The 18,580-nt window shown below is 44.8% G+C and overlaps 1 protein-coding gene across 4 annotated transcripts in view; it reads left to right on the top strand.

Moving 5' to 3' along the window:
* Chd1 (chromodomain-helicase-DNA-binding protein 1) overlaps positions 1 to 18,580 on the top strand; it is a 77,568-nt gene that overhangs the window by 9,145 nt on the left and 49,843 nt on the right. For 3 of the 4 annotated variants that reach the window (XM_075680770.1, XM_075680767.1, XM_075680768.1), the window contains exons 2-8: positions 5,346 to 5,504; positions 7,874 to 8,160; positions 8,506 to 8,567; positions 8,743 to 8,988; positions 12,614 to 12,753; positions 15,518 to 15,746; positions 17,246 to 17,373. In XM_075680770.1, the coding sequence (XP_075536885.1) occupies positions 5,351 to 5,504; positions 7,874 to 8,160; positions 8,506 to 8,567; positions 8,743 to 8,988; positions 12,614 to 12,753; positions 15,518 to 15,746; positions 17,246 to 17,373 (1,246 nt within the window). In that variant the 5' untranslated portion in view covers positions 5,346 to 5,350. The remainder of the gene's footprint in view (positions 1 to 5,345; positions 5,505 to 7,873; positions 8,161 to 8,505; positions 8,568 to 8,742; positions 8,989 to 12,613; positions 12,754 to 15,517; positions 15,747 to 17,245; positions 17,374 to 18,580) is intronic. The other variant, XM_075680769.1, reaches the window with a different exon arrangement.

The following is an 18,580-nucleotide window of genomic DNA, read 5'->3' on the forward strand; positions in this document are numbered from 1 at the left end:
ATCTTTTTAGTATGCAATGAAATCTTCCTTGCCTCACTAAGGAAGCTTTCATTGAGTGAGGCCAGGCCGCCTTATGTCACTCTGAAAGCTTCCATAATGAGGGGCCTTCAGTAAAGGCTTTCTGAGTGCTTCCTCAGCATAAGATACCTCCGAGACTACGTCCATGCATCCTCAAGGCGCTTCTGGCCCTGAATAAGCGCTTCACCCATGGAGGAAGGCAATGATGGGAGGGAGCATACCGCAGCACGATTGAAGCCAAACCTGTCGGTCCAACATGTGATAGCACATCAAAATGCACGGTTGGTTTTAGTGTTCCCGCTCTGCAGGGAGAATCACGACAGGGCATCTGAACAAGCATGCGCCGAATAAAAGCTACTGGCATAGCTACAGGGAGCCAAACTTCTCAGCAAATCTTGATTCTTGCTCCTTCATCTCGATGCAAGAGGTCACATGTTGCATTACCACTGAGCAAATGCATGGGCTTTACGGAGTGTTCGCTTGCCAGGCTGGCTGCGTGACGTAATGCTGCCTCCTATCTTTTCCCTTCCTCCATGGCTTCCCCTCACTGCTTGGCCCCACGATGTTTGCTTGCGCATCAGGTACGTACCCAGGACTTTTTTTCGGGGGGGGGGGGGGCAACCAAAGGTAACTTTTCTATGCAAATGAGGGGGGGGGTACCTTTACTAATACAAATGGGAACAACGCCCACCATTCACCATAAAAAAGAGAAATAAGGTGTATCTCTCGGGTAGTACGCCTGTAAGATACACCCCTTTTTTACTTTACAAGCAAGGAACCACATCGAATGGACTCGCGCAGGAAGAACACTGCCAAGAACAATTAAACAAAAGAAAGTGGAAAATAAAGATTTTTATCATCATCAGCCTGTTTCATGACCACTGCAGGACGAAGGCCTCTCCCTACAGTAGATTGCTGTACACTCTATGAAAAGTTTACGCCCTTTGGAGGGTATATTTGCCACACAACAATAATAGTCATCTGTCTTGCCCGCATTTCCTTTCTGGAAAATGCTGCGCTTGTTACTTTCCTGTCTGGAATGCTAAGTCATGCTGATAACGAGCATGCCGTTCGTTACTGGAAAGTACTGGGCTCGCCTCGCCTTGTTAAAGGCGAGCCCAGTACCTTGGAAATGCAGACAAGACAGATGACGATTATTGTTGTGTGGCAAATATACACCCGAAAGGGTGCAACTGTTTTTAGAGTGTAGTAGCATACAACTTAAAAAGAAACAGCAGTTGGCAACCAAGGCACATGGACCGCGCAGGGTTGTGTTACTTTGCCAGCCAATCACAGAAGCAAACAAAATCATTGTCATGCGACCGTTTCAAAGTTGTGTTGTACTTGGTACTACCAGAGGGTCTGCTATTCTTGAAGAGAGTTATCATCGACAGAAGCAACGAGGTGGGCAACAGACATGGACAGAGCGCATGGAGTCTGAGCATTTCACTCTTCAAAAGTCTACCCGCCATGGTTGCTTAGTGGCTATGGTGTTGGGCTGCTAACCACGAGGTCGTGTCCCCATCGAAATGCGACCACGGCAGCTGCATTTCAATGGGGGCGAAATGCGAAAACACCCATCTATTTAGATTTAGGTGCACGTTAAAGAACCCCAGGTGGTCCAAGTTTTCGGAGTCCTCCACTACGGTGTGCCTCATTATCAGATCATTGTTTTGACGCATAAAACTCCATAATTAATTCTATCTTCAAAAATCTGTGGTACAGTTCATTTCAGTGCTGAGCCAGTTTTACTCATGAAATTTTACTGCCAACTGAAGTGAAACTTGACATTAAGTAGTTGCAGCGAAGCAAGCATTTTATCTCACTTCAATAAAGAGTTAGGCTTTCACCATTCCACTATAATAGGGAAGGGAAAACATATAAAATTATGCACTAATTTTATTTTTGGGGTTACCGCCTTATTTGGGTAACAGGAAAAGTTTGAAGTACACATTATTTGTAGCGTCGCGGAGGAACAGTGGCTGGTGGTTATGAGGGTGTGCGCGGGGCTTCTTCATCATCATCATCATCAACCTGGTTACGCCCACTGCAGGGCAAAGGCCTCTCCCATACTTCTCCAACTACCCCAGTCATGTACTAATTGTGGCCATGTTGTCCCTTCAAACTTATTAATCTCATCCGCCCCCCCTAACTTTCTGCCGCCCCCTGCTACGCTTCCCTTCACTTGGAACCAAGTCCGTAACCCTTAATGACCATCGGTTATCTTTCCTCCTCATTACATGTCCTGCCAATGCCCATTTATTTTTCTTGATTTCAACTAAGATGTCATTAACTCGCGTTTGTTCCCTCACCCAATCTCACCCAACACAACAATCACCCTCGTGCAACACAACAATCAAACCCCAGCGTGGGGCTTCACTGCAGACTTAAGTTGTATCCGACCATAGTAGAGTTCTTTTTTTCTTCGTTGTTTCTTTTTATTTAGCTCTATAAGAATTATAGAGAAATGTATATTTGCAAAACAATTGCAGTTCTTTTGAATCCCTCGTTTACTGTTCTACCAAGTGAAGCGCCAAAACCGACTCGTATTGTTATTTGGGAAGATGTGTAATGATGCGTGGCCGCCAGTCCCGTACAACTGCGTAGAGCGCAGGACGCTGCGGTTCTAGACGTACTGTGCCCACCGTGGAAGGTTAGAAAAACACCTATATAAGCACAGCAGAGAAGTGGCTACGTCAGACGGCTCGACTGATAACGGTAGAATTGTCATTCAAAATACACAGAATTGTTCTCCACTTCCGGCAGCGTTTTCTCTACTTCCTTTTTAAGTAAAGAGATGTTGATCCATAAATATTGTCATAAACAATGGTTAAATTTGTTAATTTTCGCTTTTCCTTCCTGTTTGCCTGTTGCCTTGGCTTAATTTCTCAACTCCTTGCAGATCTTGTTTCCAGTTGCCAATTTTGCACAAAAAGTGCTGTACAGTTAGAGAAAAACCAGATGAAGAAACGGGTGACAGTCATATTGCTTATGGGTTGAAGGGTGATTGCAGGATTTGATGATGGACGCTGTTTCGCATTATTTTAATTTGCGCTTTATTTAACCCATATCGCGGGTATATGGTTCCGACGATCTGCCAGTGTCGCGGCGAGCCGCCACTCTGGGACACAATGAATCAAAAGTAAAACTTAAATACTGGCGTTTTCTCTGGCTGCAACTCATTCCTCAAGCAGAGAAACCAGCTGACTATGAACCGAATCCCTTTCCTGGTTCCTGGATTAGTCTAAACAAAGAGCGTTGAACTAATGAAGCAACAGCCATGCGTGCATGACTGTTGAATAGATGGTGACAACTGAATGCATATTGAGTTAATCACGCGGGCACCGAATCGATGAGAAAACTGGCCTTCACACCCCGGGAGATGCTGATAAATACCGTCATACAAAAGGAGTGAAAAAGGCAGTAAAATGTTAACCACCGAATAGCTGTCAGGTCTCAGCATTGATTTGGCGGCGCTTTAGGAATGTATGTGAGGATTGGTGGCATGGGCGGGGGGGGGGGGGTGCTGGGTATGTGCCTGTTGCGCATGTACTCTGTTGCCCGCCTGCGGAGAAGCGTGAGAACGGTGCCAGGCGCCATCATCAGCAGAATGTACGCAGTACCTTTGGCAACAATAGCATTGCTAGGCGTTGCACTACGCTGGTATGCCAGTGTTGCTGGAACACATCGGGTTTCGTACTGGAATGTGGTACTTTCTCATGTTTAGTAAACAAAACTGTGTCCATGCGACTCTATATTAGCATTTCAGTTTTTAAAAATTTGTGTGACGATACAACTTCATTTTATTGAATAATGCTGTTCGTGTAAAGCTTTTAAGAGATGTTCTCGAATCCAGACGTGCAGCTCCCTTCCTTTATCAGTCCTTCGCCGAAGGAGGCCTCACGTGAGTTTAGGAAGAGATCGAAGGTTTCATTGTTTGGGCCTTGGGTGCTAGGTATGCTGCTCAAATTAAAATTGATCGAAGGCTCGGACTTCTTATTAAAAGTTGGTTAACTTGGGACCCTTCTAGCTGACCAAAGTGAAGCTGGTGAAACACGACTGTTAGATGAAAATGGATGTGGAACTCCCCTTACCAGTTTCGTTGTAACATCCTTTCAGGGACCCTTTAAGGCTGCAAAGTTGTGCTGTGAGTACAGAGAAACTAAAAAAATAAAAAAGAATTCTGGATGGATTGAAAGGCGAAATATTGCTGGAGTAGCCTGTGGTATATTTGCTGGCATTCCCAAAGAAGATTTTTTCATGCAATTGATAAAATAGCTACTCAGTTGATAAAATTTAAGAAAAATAAAAGCTGTAATGAAAAAAAAATTTTTTGGAGCATGTTTAAGTTTTAAGGGTCGAGATCGTAAACAGCGCAGCTAACCATAACGTAAGCTGGTGAACGTGCATTTCTTTCCTTCCTCCTATTTATCTCCAGGTTAGATCTGCTTTGTTTCATGGCACTGCAGCCTCTTGATGTGCTAGGTTCATGGTCCATGCTAGGTTTGTGGTCCGTGCCAGTCGGCTGAAGGTGACCATGACACTGGGTGTCGCTTTATGTCTGCCTGTGAGCACATTGTAGCAATTTAATCTGTAGACGTGAAATGGGGCTTGGTAACAAGCAAGCTCCAGAAATGTGCTTACCAAAAGGATGGCTTTATTGCCTTAGTTGGATACTGGGAAGGGTTATCTGATGATGTCTTGTCTGCCTTGTGCTCCAAGTATAATTCTGCAATAACCATAGAGGGCACAAAATGTTGGTGCTTAAGTGTGTTGTCATAGTATTAATAATACACGTGACTACAACCAGATGCTGTACGTATGGCTGTATTTATTTGTATACTTGAATTGTCAATGGGGAATTCATCACCAAACTTTGTTGCTCCAAAATACTTTTTAGGTAAGGTGAGGTGTGGCATGCAAAGGAAGCAAAGTAGTGCTTCTTCACTGCATAAACATGCTGCAAAGCTGTCTCCAGATTGAGCATACCCGCTGTGGTTGCTTAGTGGCTATGGTGTTAGTCTGCTAAGCACGAGGTTGCGGAATCGAATCCTGGCCATGGCAGCCTCATTTTGATGGGGGCAAAATGTGAAAACACTTGTGTACTTAGATTTAGGTGCACGTTAAAGAATCCCAGGTGGTCCAAACTTCTGGAGTCCTCCACTACGGCGTGCCTCATAACCAGATCATGGTTTTGGCACGTAAAACCCCCATAATGTTTTTTTTTTTTCGAGATTGGACATATCCATTAAATCTATGGGTATATCATCTGTTGCACAGTTTTGAAATTAGTGACAAAGCAATTCTATTGTTTCATCATTCTGCAGGAACCATGGATGCGTCAGATGCTGCAAGCAACAGTTCCAATGTGTCCGAAAGTGACTCGGACTCTGGCTCGTGCTCTGGATCCAGCTCCGCAATGCAGAGCCGGAAATCTGTGTCTGCTTCACCAAAGCTAGACTCCAGCAACCAGACGGCAAGGACAGGTAAATATGGTAGACATAACAGTTTTCTTTGGCGGTCTAGCTTGCATGCTGTGTGGTGTCTGCGTAGGTTATGTCCCATGGCTGTTCGTCATGACCCTGTGCAAGTTGGCAACTGTTTGTTTGGTTGCATCTGTAAACTAGCCACCAACATTGAGAGCAATGGATTAGATCAGATTTTGTGAGAAACAACTTCATTTTCGCACAAATGTTCACACTGCAGTTTTTTTTTCTTTCAAAGTGAAACCTAACATTAAAATAGATGGTTGTTGATGAGCTTATTTGTAGCCCTACTTCAAAGTAAGAACATTGGTGTTGCTGATGACCTCTTAAGCACACATAATTGAAAAGAAGCACTGGTGGGAGATGTGTATTGCATAAAGAGCTCGCAGGTGGCCTCTTTGTATATCATGATGGGAAGAAAAAAAAAAGTACAGTTTAATGCAACAGAAATAAATTGCAACAAATTAAGTAGCAACTTGGAAACATCACATGTATGTGTTGCTGGTTAAAGTACTTCTGCCATTCTTGGTACACCCTCATGATTTGTAGCAGATGTAGAGAGTGGCCTTTGTGTCACATGAGTTGCAACATCGAGCTACTAAAGATGATACATAAGGTATGTAAGCATGAGGTGGCACTATTGCAAGATATAGGAGTACAGTCAAACTACCTTACAACAATATCCCAGTGCCACGAAAATTCCATTGTTATAACCACTAAATGTTATAACTGGGTTGCATGAAAAAAATCAAAATAGGGGTATGGTGGAGCTGATGTGAGCATACTATCATAGCAGGCAGGTCAGTGCCCCTTCTGAGCACCTTTCTCCATCCAGCTGCTGATTGTGTTCACTTGTTTAGTTGCTTCCTGGGAGGTCCGATCACTTGTAACAAGCCGCGGCTGTCGGCGTTAAAGAATGGCACTGCTATAACAACTGCAAAGAGGGGTCACGGGTGGCTCGCGATATGCGAGCACTGCTGAGGCATCGCTTTGGTGCCTCCAAAAGGGGCCTCCTAAAAATTGTGAGAAGGCTGCCGCAGCAGCCTGTCAGCTTGGGAAATATGAAGAAACGCTGAGGCGAGATCGCCACAAGCATCTCGCTATGCACTTCTCACTGGCTTTCACAAGAAAACACTATGTCTGTCAGTCTTGCATGCTTTATGCGAAGCTTGCCTACATCTTCTAAGGCATCCAGGTGCTCCACGTAGTGCGGTGGAAGGTTACTCGCGAAAATGAAGCCCCGGAGGGACTGAATAATTTGCGGGGCTCCTGCGAGGACAGCGTTGAAGCAGCCTGCCCTACCGCGTCATCGCTGTCGTCATCTCCGTCGCTATCTGATGCAAGCACGTTCGCGACGATCGCCTCATCGGTTTGAAGTACTTAGTTTCCAAATCTATATTCGTGCGCTTTCTTTTCAACGGCAACGTCGTGCATTGCCGATGATTAGCGTGCGGATCAGCCATTTTCCATTTCGGCGGCAAGTCAAACTAACTGTTGGTCCAACGAGGCTGAGAAATCTCGTGGCCAGGAACGACTTCGACGCAGCCAACAAAGATGAACGCGAGTGATTGAGCTGTTTGCAGAATTGCGATGAAAGAGGAGCCAACGAGCAACCTGTGAGCAGCGCAGTTGACGCTTAGAACTATGGGTGCAGCTCATTCATGTTCGGAGGGGTGGAGGGGCAACAGGAGAGAGGTGCGCGGAGATGGCTGGAAAACTAGCATGCGGCGGCTGTTGGAGCAGTGGTCCAACTTGCAGCAGCTCGAATTTCTCGTTCTTGTTTTTTTCTTTTCAAGGATTTCGCATTTCACTACCTTTTAGCTCATACACCCAGCAGCTAGAAATCATCGTTATAACCAATAATGCAGCTTCGGGACATTGTAGTATGCGGGTTATTTCACCACTGAACAAATACAAAAGTTGACGGTGCAGCAGCTTCTCCTTGGTATAAACAATATATTGTTAAAACCGGTATCATTATAAGTAGGTTCGACCGTAGTGTAAAGCCTCTGCAGTGACGCATACAGTTCAGTACTGTTCAAAACAAACACCATGCATATAACCTACTGGAGTTGGCTCACTTAAGTAGTAACAGACAGTTGACCAATTAGGTCGTCAACAAAGCAGTGGGGCTCTTAATTTCTCTCTAGCTGTTTTGCATCGCATGCTTAGGAAAAGGGGGGAATGCTGACATGAAATGTGGGGCCTGTATAGGGATGAATTGTCAAGCACTTTGTGTGGCATGGCCTGGCATTTGAGATGGGTATCTAGACAATGCTGATGTTTTGAACAGCAAATTATAGATAATAATAGATTCTAGGGCACTAATATCTGTGGTAGCTGAAGTACTTTTTCCCCCTTTCTTTTAGGAGATGATGATGATGACAGAAATGGAAGTGAGTCTGGCAGCAACCAGGCATCCAGCTCGGATTGTGACAGTGGGAACTCGGATGCCGAGAGTGATGCTCCCAGTGCCCCTTCACAGCAACGACGAGTCTCTGAGAGCTCCGCACATGATGAAAGCTCTCGAGATGAGCGGCGGAAGCGGGCCAACAATTCACGACCCGCGAAGCAAGTCTGGGATGAGAACCCGGACATGTATGGTGTGCGTCGATCTGGTCGGTGCCGCAAGGAGCCAGAGCGATACACTGTTGATGTAAGCACCTCACATTTGTATTTGCAAAGTGCAGGGCTCTATTCAGTAGCAACTGTATCATTGGGAGTTGCAAATCATTGGGCTATTTCAGTGCCAGATCATTATGTGACATGTTCAGCTTTGTCCCTTTTGCCCATTCAAACCATGGGCAAGTCATGCACTGTTCGTTATCCTTCATCTTCACTCTATGACTTAAGAGTAATATTTCCTTAGCTACATTTCTTTTAACAAGCAAGATGACACTGCATTCTGACATTAGCTCACTTTCTTGAATAGGGTGTATTGATTGAGCCATTGTCTTTGCTACCCTTAAGTAACCTGCCAAATGCCTGTCTCTATTTGCAGGAATCGGAGGGTAGTGACACAAAAAAGGCATCTCGGGGCAGCACTGCACGATCCCGGAAAGCGTCAGTATCTGACATTTTCTTGCTCTTCATTATTCTGCATATCATTTTGTAATAATGAGCTTGTAAATGGAACCTGCTGCAAAGTGGTAATGCCACTAATGTGTGGCAAGCATTGTTTATGACATCAACATGACATTGCGTGCCCTTTTCTCGCTCCCCTCTGCTCTGTTGACAGTCCGGCTGACTGGAGGTCCAGTGGCAACAGTGACAGTGATGACAGTGATGCAGAGGCAAAGCCTCGCAAAACTGTTCCCAAGCGTGCTCCTCCTCCGAAGCGGCAGCCTGCAGCATCACAGCGGCGGCAGGCAAACCGTGTCACCTACCATAGCTCTGATGAGAGCTCTGATGAGCAGTCATCGGATGATGACAGCGATGATGATGGCAAGCGCCAAGGGACAAGGCGAGCTGCTAAGGCAGTGAGGTGCGTTACCAAGCGAAGGCGCAATGCATGTCGCATGCATAGACTTTATCACCTTATTTCTCTTGTTAAGGAAAATCTTATTAAATGAAACCACTCAGGACAACAAAAGTGTGCACTGTATCAAGAGCTTTGCTGAAGCAAACAGGGTCACCTGGAGTGCTTATGACTCGCAGACTTCACCACTGAGTGATGCTGTGTCTGTTTTGTGCCTGTTTACATTTTTCAGCAAATATTCTTATTATATAGAACCTCGTTCGTACGTTCCTGTTATGTATGTTTCCCTGATGCCAATGCTTGCAATTGAGAACACAAAAAATATGACCCAATAGAGTTACATGCGGCACTCACGCGGCATTCACAGCTATCACTGCTAATCCTATTGTGATAAGCACCATAACCTACCTGTTTCACAGCGTGTGGTGCTGTCAGAAGCATAGTGCATGCTTTTAACAGGCGACAGCCGAAATGCGCTGCCCTTTCCTGCTGCAGACTGTGATCGCAATGTTTTCCGGCTGCTAGATCCCATGTGAACAAGAAAATGCGGGAAGCGTGCACTATCGAGAGCATTATATAGCTGCCCTTCTCATCTGAAAATGACGGCGTGCACAGTTTCTTATTCCGGTACCAGCAAATCTTTGCCCAGGGCGTCGCTTGCCGCATTCACAGATATTGCCGCCATACCTATTGCAATAAGCATCTTCACCTATCTGTTTTGCAGCGCGTGACGCATAGCGTCATTGATAGCGTACTGCACGTTTTTAGTAGGCAATAAATAACCCAAATGCACCGCCGTTCCCTGCTGCAGACAGGGCGATGTGGCCATCATGTTTCACTTTGATGGCATCCGGCGTCGCCCACCAGCTCGATTTTTTTTCGGTTTCCCGTCGCCCTCTTAAGACACCACGCAATAGAAAAACAACAAAACACATCTCGAGCCACCGGAGCACTGCCAGCTTGACATGCGTCAGCGTCTCGTGCCACAATGATCAGCACTGCATTACGTAGATGTCAACCATAGTTGAGTGTCCAACTTATTTAGTTACTTTGGATCGCATGTATTTCAATTTAGTACATTTTTTTCTCGCTATTTTTCAGAACGTATGAATGAGGTTTTACTGTGTGTGTGTGTGTTTTGTGTGTGTGTGTTTTGTGTGTGTGTGTTTTGTGACCCAGTACTTCCACAGTATTGAGAAACATTGGGCACATCCATCCATGTTCTGTGTTGCAAAATACAGACAATCTCTGCTGATGTACAGACAATCTTTCTTTACTGAGAAAAATTGCATGTAATCATCAGCAAGTTGAGTGTAATGTTTTAGCAAGATTGCAATAAACTGAATGCATTTATGCCGCTTCATATGGTATCTTGGGCATTTAAGTGAGCTAATGTGCCCTCAAGTACAAATGTCTGGACTTGTCTTTCAATGTCATTCTACAATTTGCCACACAATTGCTCTTTGTAGAATAGACTGGTACAAAGACAGGAAAAATAGACCGGAAAGACCGGATTAATGGCTACAACATTGTGCTGCCAAGAAGGATGTTGCTGGTTTTATTCCTGGTCTCTGGCTACATTTCAAAGGGGGCAGAATGCAAGAACACTTGTCCCATTCTTTGGAGCACGTTAAAGAACCCCAGGTGGTCAAAATTATTGCATTGCCCTTGACTACTGCATCCCTCTTAGTCCACTGTGAAGCTTTGGGTTTTTGAACACCACAATTTGATTTGACTTTATGCGAAGGACAGGAAAGAAACTGCTGTCCTTACCTGAATTTAATGCGCACTTTGTTTCGTAGAAAATGGGTCCAAGAAAGAATGGTTTTGAAAATTGCCTACGCGTTACAGTTGGATACTAAACCAAAACTGTGTTTGCTGCATTGGCAGCAGCCTACTTTTAGAGCCGTCAGGCCCGGCATCATTGCGATCACAAGATGGCAACAGAGCACATTTTCTTGAAGGTTGCTGTGGGTTCATTCTGTGCTCTACTACGATCTGGAGTGGTATTCTCGGTCAATCAGTTTGGGGGACCATCACTATCGCGAAATTTCGTGTGACTCTGCACCGGATGCATCGGCATATATGGCTGCCAGCGTTTGTTGTGGTTAGCCAAGCTCACTATCTGTGCACAGTGCCAGGAACACTGTCAGTCGCGTACGTCGACAACTTGGATGCAGAGTCACATAAATCTTAGGTAAATGATAGTATCGTATTTACTTGATTCTAATGCACCCTCGATTGTAATGTGCAACCCATTTGCTGTGACCTAAAGAGAAGTCCTTTACTGTACCGTGCACCTCATTCTTTCATACACAAAAACAACTTTCTCTCATTTGAAGAAACAAAGATTTATTCCTAATGCACTAAAGTTGCGATACATAAAAAAAGTTGCAGTTTCGCCAGCGAGGCAAAGTGTTGATTACGTTAACAAACTAGTAGACAGCTACACAATAAGTAAGGATAGTAGTTTTATTGGCCGTATAAAATTTTTTGAAGCATTCGCTTACTAACTAAATTGACAAGCATGGTGTCATGCGCACCCAAGCAAAGATTGAACACGTCTCATGCAGTGACCGCAGAAACTCTCTCAAAACGCTGGAGTTAGAAAGTGCGGTAGCAGGAGTGAGCGAATTGACCTTTGTATGGCCTCTCGCTTCAATGGGAACTAAGCAACAAGAACACAGCTTGGTGCGCCTAGATGCGTAGACTCTCCTCTCCATCGCACATCGCTTTCAAGATACAGGCTGTGCAGCTGCGCCGTACGTAGCAGCCACCGGAGAGAACACCTCTTGCGCCAGTCGCGCACGCAAGTTTCGGGAACTCCGAACGCTCATGATGCGGCTTGATTTCCGTCCGTCTCCACACATGTGATCACTTTCTTTTAATTGCGGCATCGTCGTTGCGGTCGGCACTTCCACCCTGATAAAGTAAAGGCAGAAAACGGGAAGACCGGGAAGACTGACGGTGCACCAACCTACAGCACATGGAGGAAGCTACTGCAGCTAGGCTCAAACTGTGTACGAGGCGGCCATTTTGAAATGCCGATGGTGATATGGTAACACAGGTTTAGAGTCATACTCAATTCTAACGCACACGCAATTTTTGGACCCATTTTATTGGGAAAAAAAAGTGCACATTGGATTTGAGTAAATACGGTAGTATCCCTATGTTTGATTGCTCAAGAATACTGCCCCTGTGTGCTTGGTATCTGTGGCTGATGAGGCATAAATGGTAATGGCGACGTGCCACTTCAATTTTAAAAGCTTATTAAGAAAAGACGAAATGTGTCTTCTGCAAACGTAAATTCTACACGTCTTGTTTTTTCTCATTGCGAACGTAGGGGGCATGCTGTATATATCTTAGTTTAGACCGTGAAAATTGGGTGCGCATTAAATTTGGGGGTGCATTAGAAAACGGAGAATAGGGTAGCTTGCATGCTGGCCTGTTCTGTTAGTCGTGTTCTTTCTTACCTTTGGCCTTTGATTGCCTTTGGTTCTTTTGACCGTCTAGCCCTAAAAGCGCACATCATACATTTAGCCTTGCAACATTTTATTGCACAACCTGGGTCGATTTAACAGTAGGCATTATCTGTGGTTGGTTGTGTGACTTGGACTTGTGACCTGCACAGCTACAAGGAACAGAGTGCGGAGGAGACTGGCTCGGATGACCTCGTGGAGGTGGAGTATGACGAACAAGCTGCTGCTGCTGAGGTCTCCAATTCTGAGACGGTTGAGAGGGTGATTGACCATCGTGTAGGAAAAAAGGGAGGTGAGTGAGCTTGAGTTCTGTCATGTTGCATGTTGTCAAATAAGATCGTTTGTAGAGATGAGACATTCTAACATAAACGTGTCTGAAGGGCCATTGTAAGAATGTCTGTGCAATGTGGATGCTTTGAAAGGCAATGCTTTGCAACGTTGCACATGTGTCCATTACAAGCATATGTCACTGTTATGACTGCTGTAGATGCTGATAGAGAAGTAGTTGCCAATTTGAAGTCACAAATGTGCGACGCTCCTGTACTACATTTGGTGCTATGAGTAACACGACTACTGCAGTTTTTGCTAAATTGTTGTTGTTTGGCATCGTCCACACTGTAAATGCTTTAGTTAGCTTTTTTTTTTAAGGGACACTAAAGATCTCTAAGGCGTCAATATTATTGCAAACAGAGCCTTAACAATCGTGAAATCGAGGTAAATGCAGGACATGGTTAGAGACTCCCCTGGGACATTCAGGTACTTGGCCGATGACGAAGGCGCTCCTCATTCAAATTTTGTCACTACTACCCAGTCACTCATTATAAAACGTCATTGTATTGCATTATAAAACTAAAGGAAATGCTACTTGTCCAGTTATATTTCATTTTTAGAAAAAAGAACTCATTGACATTATTCATGACGATGACTCGGGCGGTCGAAAGGTTTCATATTCGCTCGACTCTGTGTCACCTGTGCTTTCACGTTTCAGTACTTTCGTAGCCGCATAGTGCTGCACTGGTTTTGCTGTTTCACAGAACTTGCACAAATTGCAAGTAGCCGAGAATTCCACTTCTGTATGATGTTGTGGTATGTCTGAACAGTCCATGCCGCTTGACCAAAAGCAGCTGCAGTGGTGAATCGACTGCTCTGTATTGGCTCAGTTTCTCCACGGCAGTGCGTTTGCATTTTGGGTAAAAAATCCTACAGTGAAACCTTGTTAAATCGTAATTGGCCGGAGCTCGGAAAAACTATGTACTAAACGGTAGTACTATTTAACCGAAATAGCATGAGATCACCCACTTACCTGTCGAAAACGGAACTCAGAGAGAGTGCGATGAAAGGGAAAATTCACTTCGCGCGACAAAAGTGTTATTTTCGTTTGATGCCATGGCGGCCTAACACGACGACAGCGGCCTCAAACTTACTGAAGCTACGTGCCAGCTTTTCAGCCAGCCCCCTCTTCTCGGCAAAGACTCGCATGGCAGATTCCTCATTGGCGTTACGTATTCTCCGTGCACGCGTGCAATAGTGCTGCAGAAGTCCCGGGGGCGCATTTTCATTGCCGAGTGTCTGAGTTTGGAATACTTTTCGTTTGGAATAGAGTTACGTTATTGCGCCCCTGTTCTCGTCGCGACGATTGCATTCATTAGGCTGACGTAACGCGTAGCTTCTGCCACTGTCGGGCCTGCATCGCCCGTGCTGTCGCTTTCCGTGTCGTCTTTATCACTGTCGCTAGGCTACACTTCGGAAACAACAGAGGCAACGATGGCGAAAAGTCGAACCTCGTAGCTGACATGTCTTCGCGGTCGCAGCAGCGCTGCCGAGCAATTTCTTCGCATTCCAAATGCCATACACCGTAGTCAACAGCAGATCCTTGTCGCGTGCCAGCGCCGACTTCTTCGTGTCACGTTCGATAGCACGGACGATGTCTAATTTTTCTTCTATGCTGAGCACCCGGTGTCTTTTTTATCCGAGCTTGGGAATGACGCGAGTCCTCGCTTGCACAACGCCATAACGCTCTCTGGCATGGCGTTGAAATGATGCTGATGTTGATGTGGCTTCACGCGCAAACGCACAGGGCGCTTGGAGGCCGTTGTTCCGATCTCTGAGGCTTGTTGTTCTGCCAGGCTCTCCGATGGATACGACGCACCGCCGTTACTAACCGTTACTAAACGTTACTAACCGATGCGTACGCAATAAGCTGGTACGGTTTTGCGGATACAAAATACATTATGTTCAATGGACGGTGAGTCAAGGATCTGACTTTACTACTTTTAAAACGAAACTACTGTTTAAGCGGGTACGGTTGAACGAGGTTTTACTGTACTTCCGTCTGTTGGGCACCGATTTACTCACCGACAGCAGCAAAGGGCGGTGATGGCACATGCAACGTCGCCACTCCCCAGTTGGGTGGCAGCAGATTTCAATTGCAATAAAGGTATTCGGACCCTTCAGATGCACTTTTCTTGTTAACTAAGGCTTTTCTTGACACGAAACAAGCATTGTAAAGTTTTAGGAATGGTATTTAAGCTGTCCTCATTGTCTTGGTGTTTGCCTTGCCTTGACTTGACTTGGTGGTAGTGTCCGTTTAAACTGTGTATGTAAGCAAGCATTTTTGCAAAGATAGTGTGTTGATAAACATATCTTGAATTTATGCCTTTACACTTCAAGGGACTGAGAAGCTAGAGCATAACCATGGCCTTCGTACAATAACTCTAGATTTTATTGATAACAAATGAATATGTTATGCAAAATTCATTGTTACCGGGTGTTGTAGACATAACTGTGTTAAAGCTCTGGATTACAAAAATTATACAGACTACTAGTTCACAGTGTACACAGCCATAAACATATTGTATGGTCTTCATGACGGCACAACACCTGCATGGTTACTTCTCTTACAGGTAGGTAAAGCACTGGTCGACGCTGTCTGTCCAGTAATGTTTATGCAGCTAAATCCTCATGCCCTTTTGTTTTCAATTATCACAATTTTGGATACAAGTGTCATTCCTGCATGTCCTTAGACAGAGAATCTGAGCATATTCTTTTGCATGTAGCCACGGGAGCCACAACCACGGTGTACGCGGTGGAGGAGTTTGGGGACCCAAATGCTGGTGCGGCCGAGCTGCCAGATGACGAAAAAGAAACGCAGTACCTGATCAAATGGAAAGGCTGGTCGCACCTCCACAACACATGGGAGAGCATGCAGACACTGCAAGAGCAGAAAGTCAAGGGCCTCAAGAAGTTGGAAAACTATATCAAGCGTGAGGACGACCTTCGTCTCTGGTAAGTCTGCCTTTCACTCCTTGCTACCTGAACTGGGCAGTGTATTCTATAAAAGTGAGACTGAATCTGGAACTACCTACCTTGTGTTATTAAAAGTTGCTCCACTGGACATTTTGCATGGAGTTCGTATTTATTTCCCAATGAACACAGAAAACTGGTGATTTCATTCGGACCACTGGTTTTGAAGGTACAATCAAATCTCGTTAGTACGAACACGCTTAATTCGAGCTTTCGGTTAATTTGAACTGACGCTGTGATTCCGTCAAAGTTATATGTATTCCAATGGGCAAAAACGCCTGGTAATTCGAACATGCAAGCATTTGTGATGGTTAATTCGAACATACTGCACTCCGACAGTGCTCTGAGCAGCACACCAAATCACGCGGCAGCTCCTCCGACCAGCAGATACACCGGCAGCCGTAGCCACACTACGGCAACGCTAGGCCTAGCTACTTCGAGATTCGTTACCAAGCTTCTTGCTGTTCAGTGTCGTGTTTTTCATTGAACCAATTCGCCACTGTTAGCAATGGCGCCGACTCAGTCTTTCTAATCCTCGCAAACGGCTTCGAAGCGCAGAAAGCATAGTGCGTTGCGTAACGCTGATTCCCGAAAGTCAGCTTCACCCCAGTACAGCAGTGTAGCACGGTGAAACATACCAAAAGTTAGAAGGGGCAATCGTTACGGGACATGGTACGTTTCCTTTAATTATATGCACGTGCACCCACTGTCTCCTATCACATTACAAGCACCAGTACGCCTAATAAGTGTACTGGAAGGTCCTTGGGGCTATTTCGGATGTGCCTGTGGCGATTTGAGTTCTTAGGGGAAGTAAAAACATGCATTCATTTTTTCGGACTGCCTGATTTTTCTGCCCGAAAAATCTGATGTGGACTGGGATTCATAAATACATGTGAATAAATTGTATGGAACTTCCCACTTGTATTACATCAGTGCACATGCGCCGCTGCAGGTAAGTCCTCCATTCAATTAGCTTTCTTTTTTCCAAACTTCTTTTAATTCGAACAAATTTTCGGCCCCCTTAGAGTTTGAATTATTGAGACTTGACTGTAAGAAATTTTGCCAAATAGAATACATGAGATATATAGTTGAGTTCAGTGTCTCTTTGGGACGAGAGGGCGCTATTCTCTGCGCGGTGGGTCTTTTTGTATTATTTACCATGATTAGTGTCACTCAGTGCAGTTTAAAAAGATAAATAGCTGGTTTTTAAATTTTTAGCAACTAGCCGAATGCCACTTTCTTTTTTTACCAGAAATAGCAATGTTGCACTTGGCTGGGAATTCTAAGCACAATAATTTAGGAAAAGGGGGAAAAAAACTAGGAATGATAGTGTTGTGGGACACTTTACCTCATGGGCATTGTTTTCAGCAGCTTCTGTGAGGGCACCGCTCCCATTGAAAAAGGCCGACTTGTGACTGAATCACTCATGTGCCCACGCACATTTTTCTTTCTTTTGTCTTTTGTCTCTGCCCTTATTGCAGGCGCGACAGTGCCTGCCCAGAAGACGTTGAGTACTACGAGTGCCAGCAGGAGCTCTCCGAGGAGCTGCAGTTCAAGCACATGGAAGTGGAGAGGATTATTTGTGAGTGCCGACCACCCCCCCATGAAGGTGCCCCCATTTCCCCCCTCTCATTATCATTCGGATGCCATGCTTGCATGTTTACAGCATTGCATGACGCGCATGTCAACCCCCTACTTGAGCAGTGCTTGGAAAAAAAAGGAAAAAGAAAAGAAAATATGAAGAGGTTAGAAAAATAGATGACGGAGAGCGGCTGTCACACGCTCACATGCTTATTTCAAGGGTGGCTGTGCAGCTTCGCCTTCTTGCTAATGGTTGCATGGCAGGAGTGCCCGTGCTCGTGTTGGCATCTTGATATTAGTGGTGGCAAGTTGCATGAGGAGGAAAAGCATCGTGCAGCATGAATTTTGATTGGCTTGGGTTGAGTGTGATAGGCACTGTTTTAAAGTAGTGACAATATGATTTGCTGCATATGCCAGTTTGACTAGTCTTTAACTGAGAAGTCGCATTGGCAGGTTCAGGAGTCAGTGTAGCCTATGCAGAAGAGCTGTGGCACACTCAATGTTTATTATTATTATTATTTGTTCAGGAACCATATGTGTTTCTAATTGTTAATATTATAATTTTTTGAGTGGGGAGAAAGGGACTGGCTTTTGTGGGACCACTAGTGCTAGGTTCAAGTGGATTGATTAAAGCTGTTTTGGTACATGCTAGTGCCAGGTTATCCCGCTTCTTCGAGGCTCTGCTGATAGCTTTTCGGAAAGCAGTCAAAGCTAGAGTCATGCATTTCAAATTTGCCGTACATGTTGGGTACCTTAGAAAGGCACTGATCAAATTTGAAGCATGCTGCTATGACCACAGCTTTTAGACTTTGATGCTTAATTTAAATGGCTAAAGTCATTTTGCAGTAAGCATTTTCATGGGAGCACATAATGTGGGAACACACGAAATTAGGCATACAAAGCATGATCTAAATCTTGTGATGCATGATTTTTTCATTCAGAATTTTGCATAGACTCTAGATATTTAGTGCATAAATGCCACAGGTAGTGGCTTTGCTTTGTCATTGCATTGCAGTACTTTCAGTTTTATTTTTAGTGCAAATTTTATTAGCTTTATGGATTTAAAGTAGTGGCATAGCAAATTATTTTTGGTGCATCCTTTATGTGCATAAGGAAATCCTCTGTCATTTGAGTCTTTTCAAGAATGAATTGCAAATTGGTTTTGCCGTGATGGATTCACCAAGTGGGTGACTGTTCGAACATCCTGTAGTGCTTCAGACTGTTTTTTTTTTTTT

The sequence above is a fragment of the Dermacentor variabilis genome, chromosome 2, assembly GCF_050947875.1.
Source record: "Dermacentor variabilis isolate Ectoservices chromosome 2, ASM5094787v1, whole genome shotgun sequence".
In the NCBI taxonomy this organism is placed as follows: Eukaryota; Metazoa; Arthropoda; class Arachnida; order Ixodida; family Ixodidae; genus Dermacentor; species Dermacentor variabilis.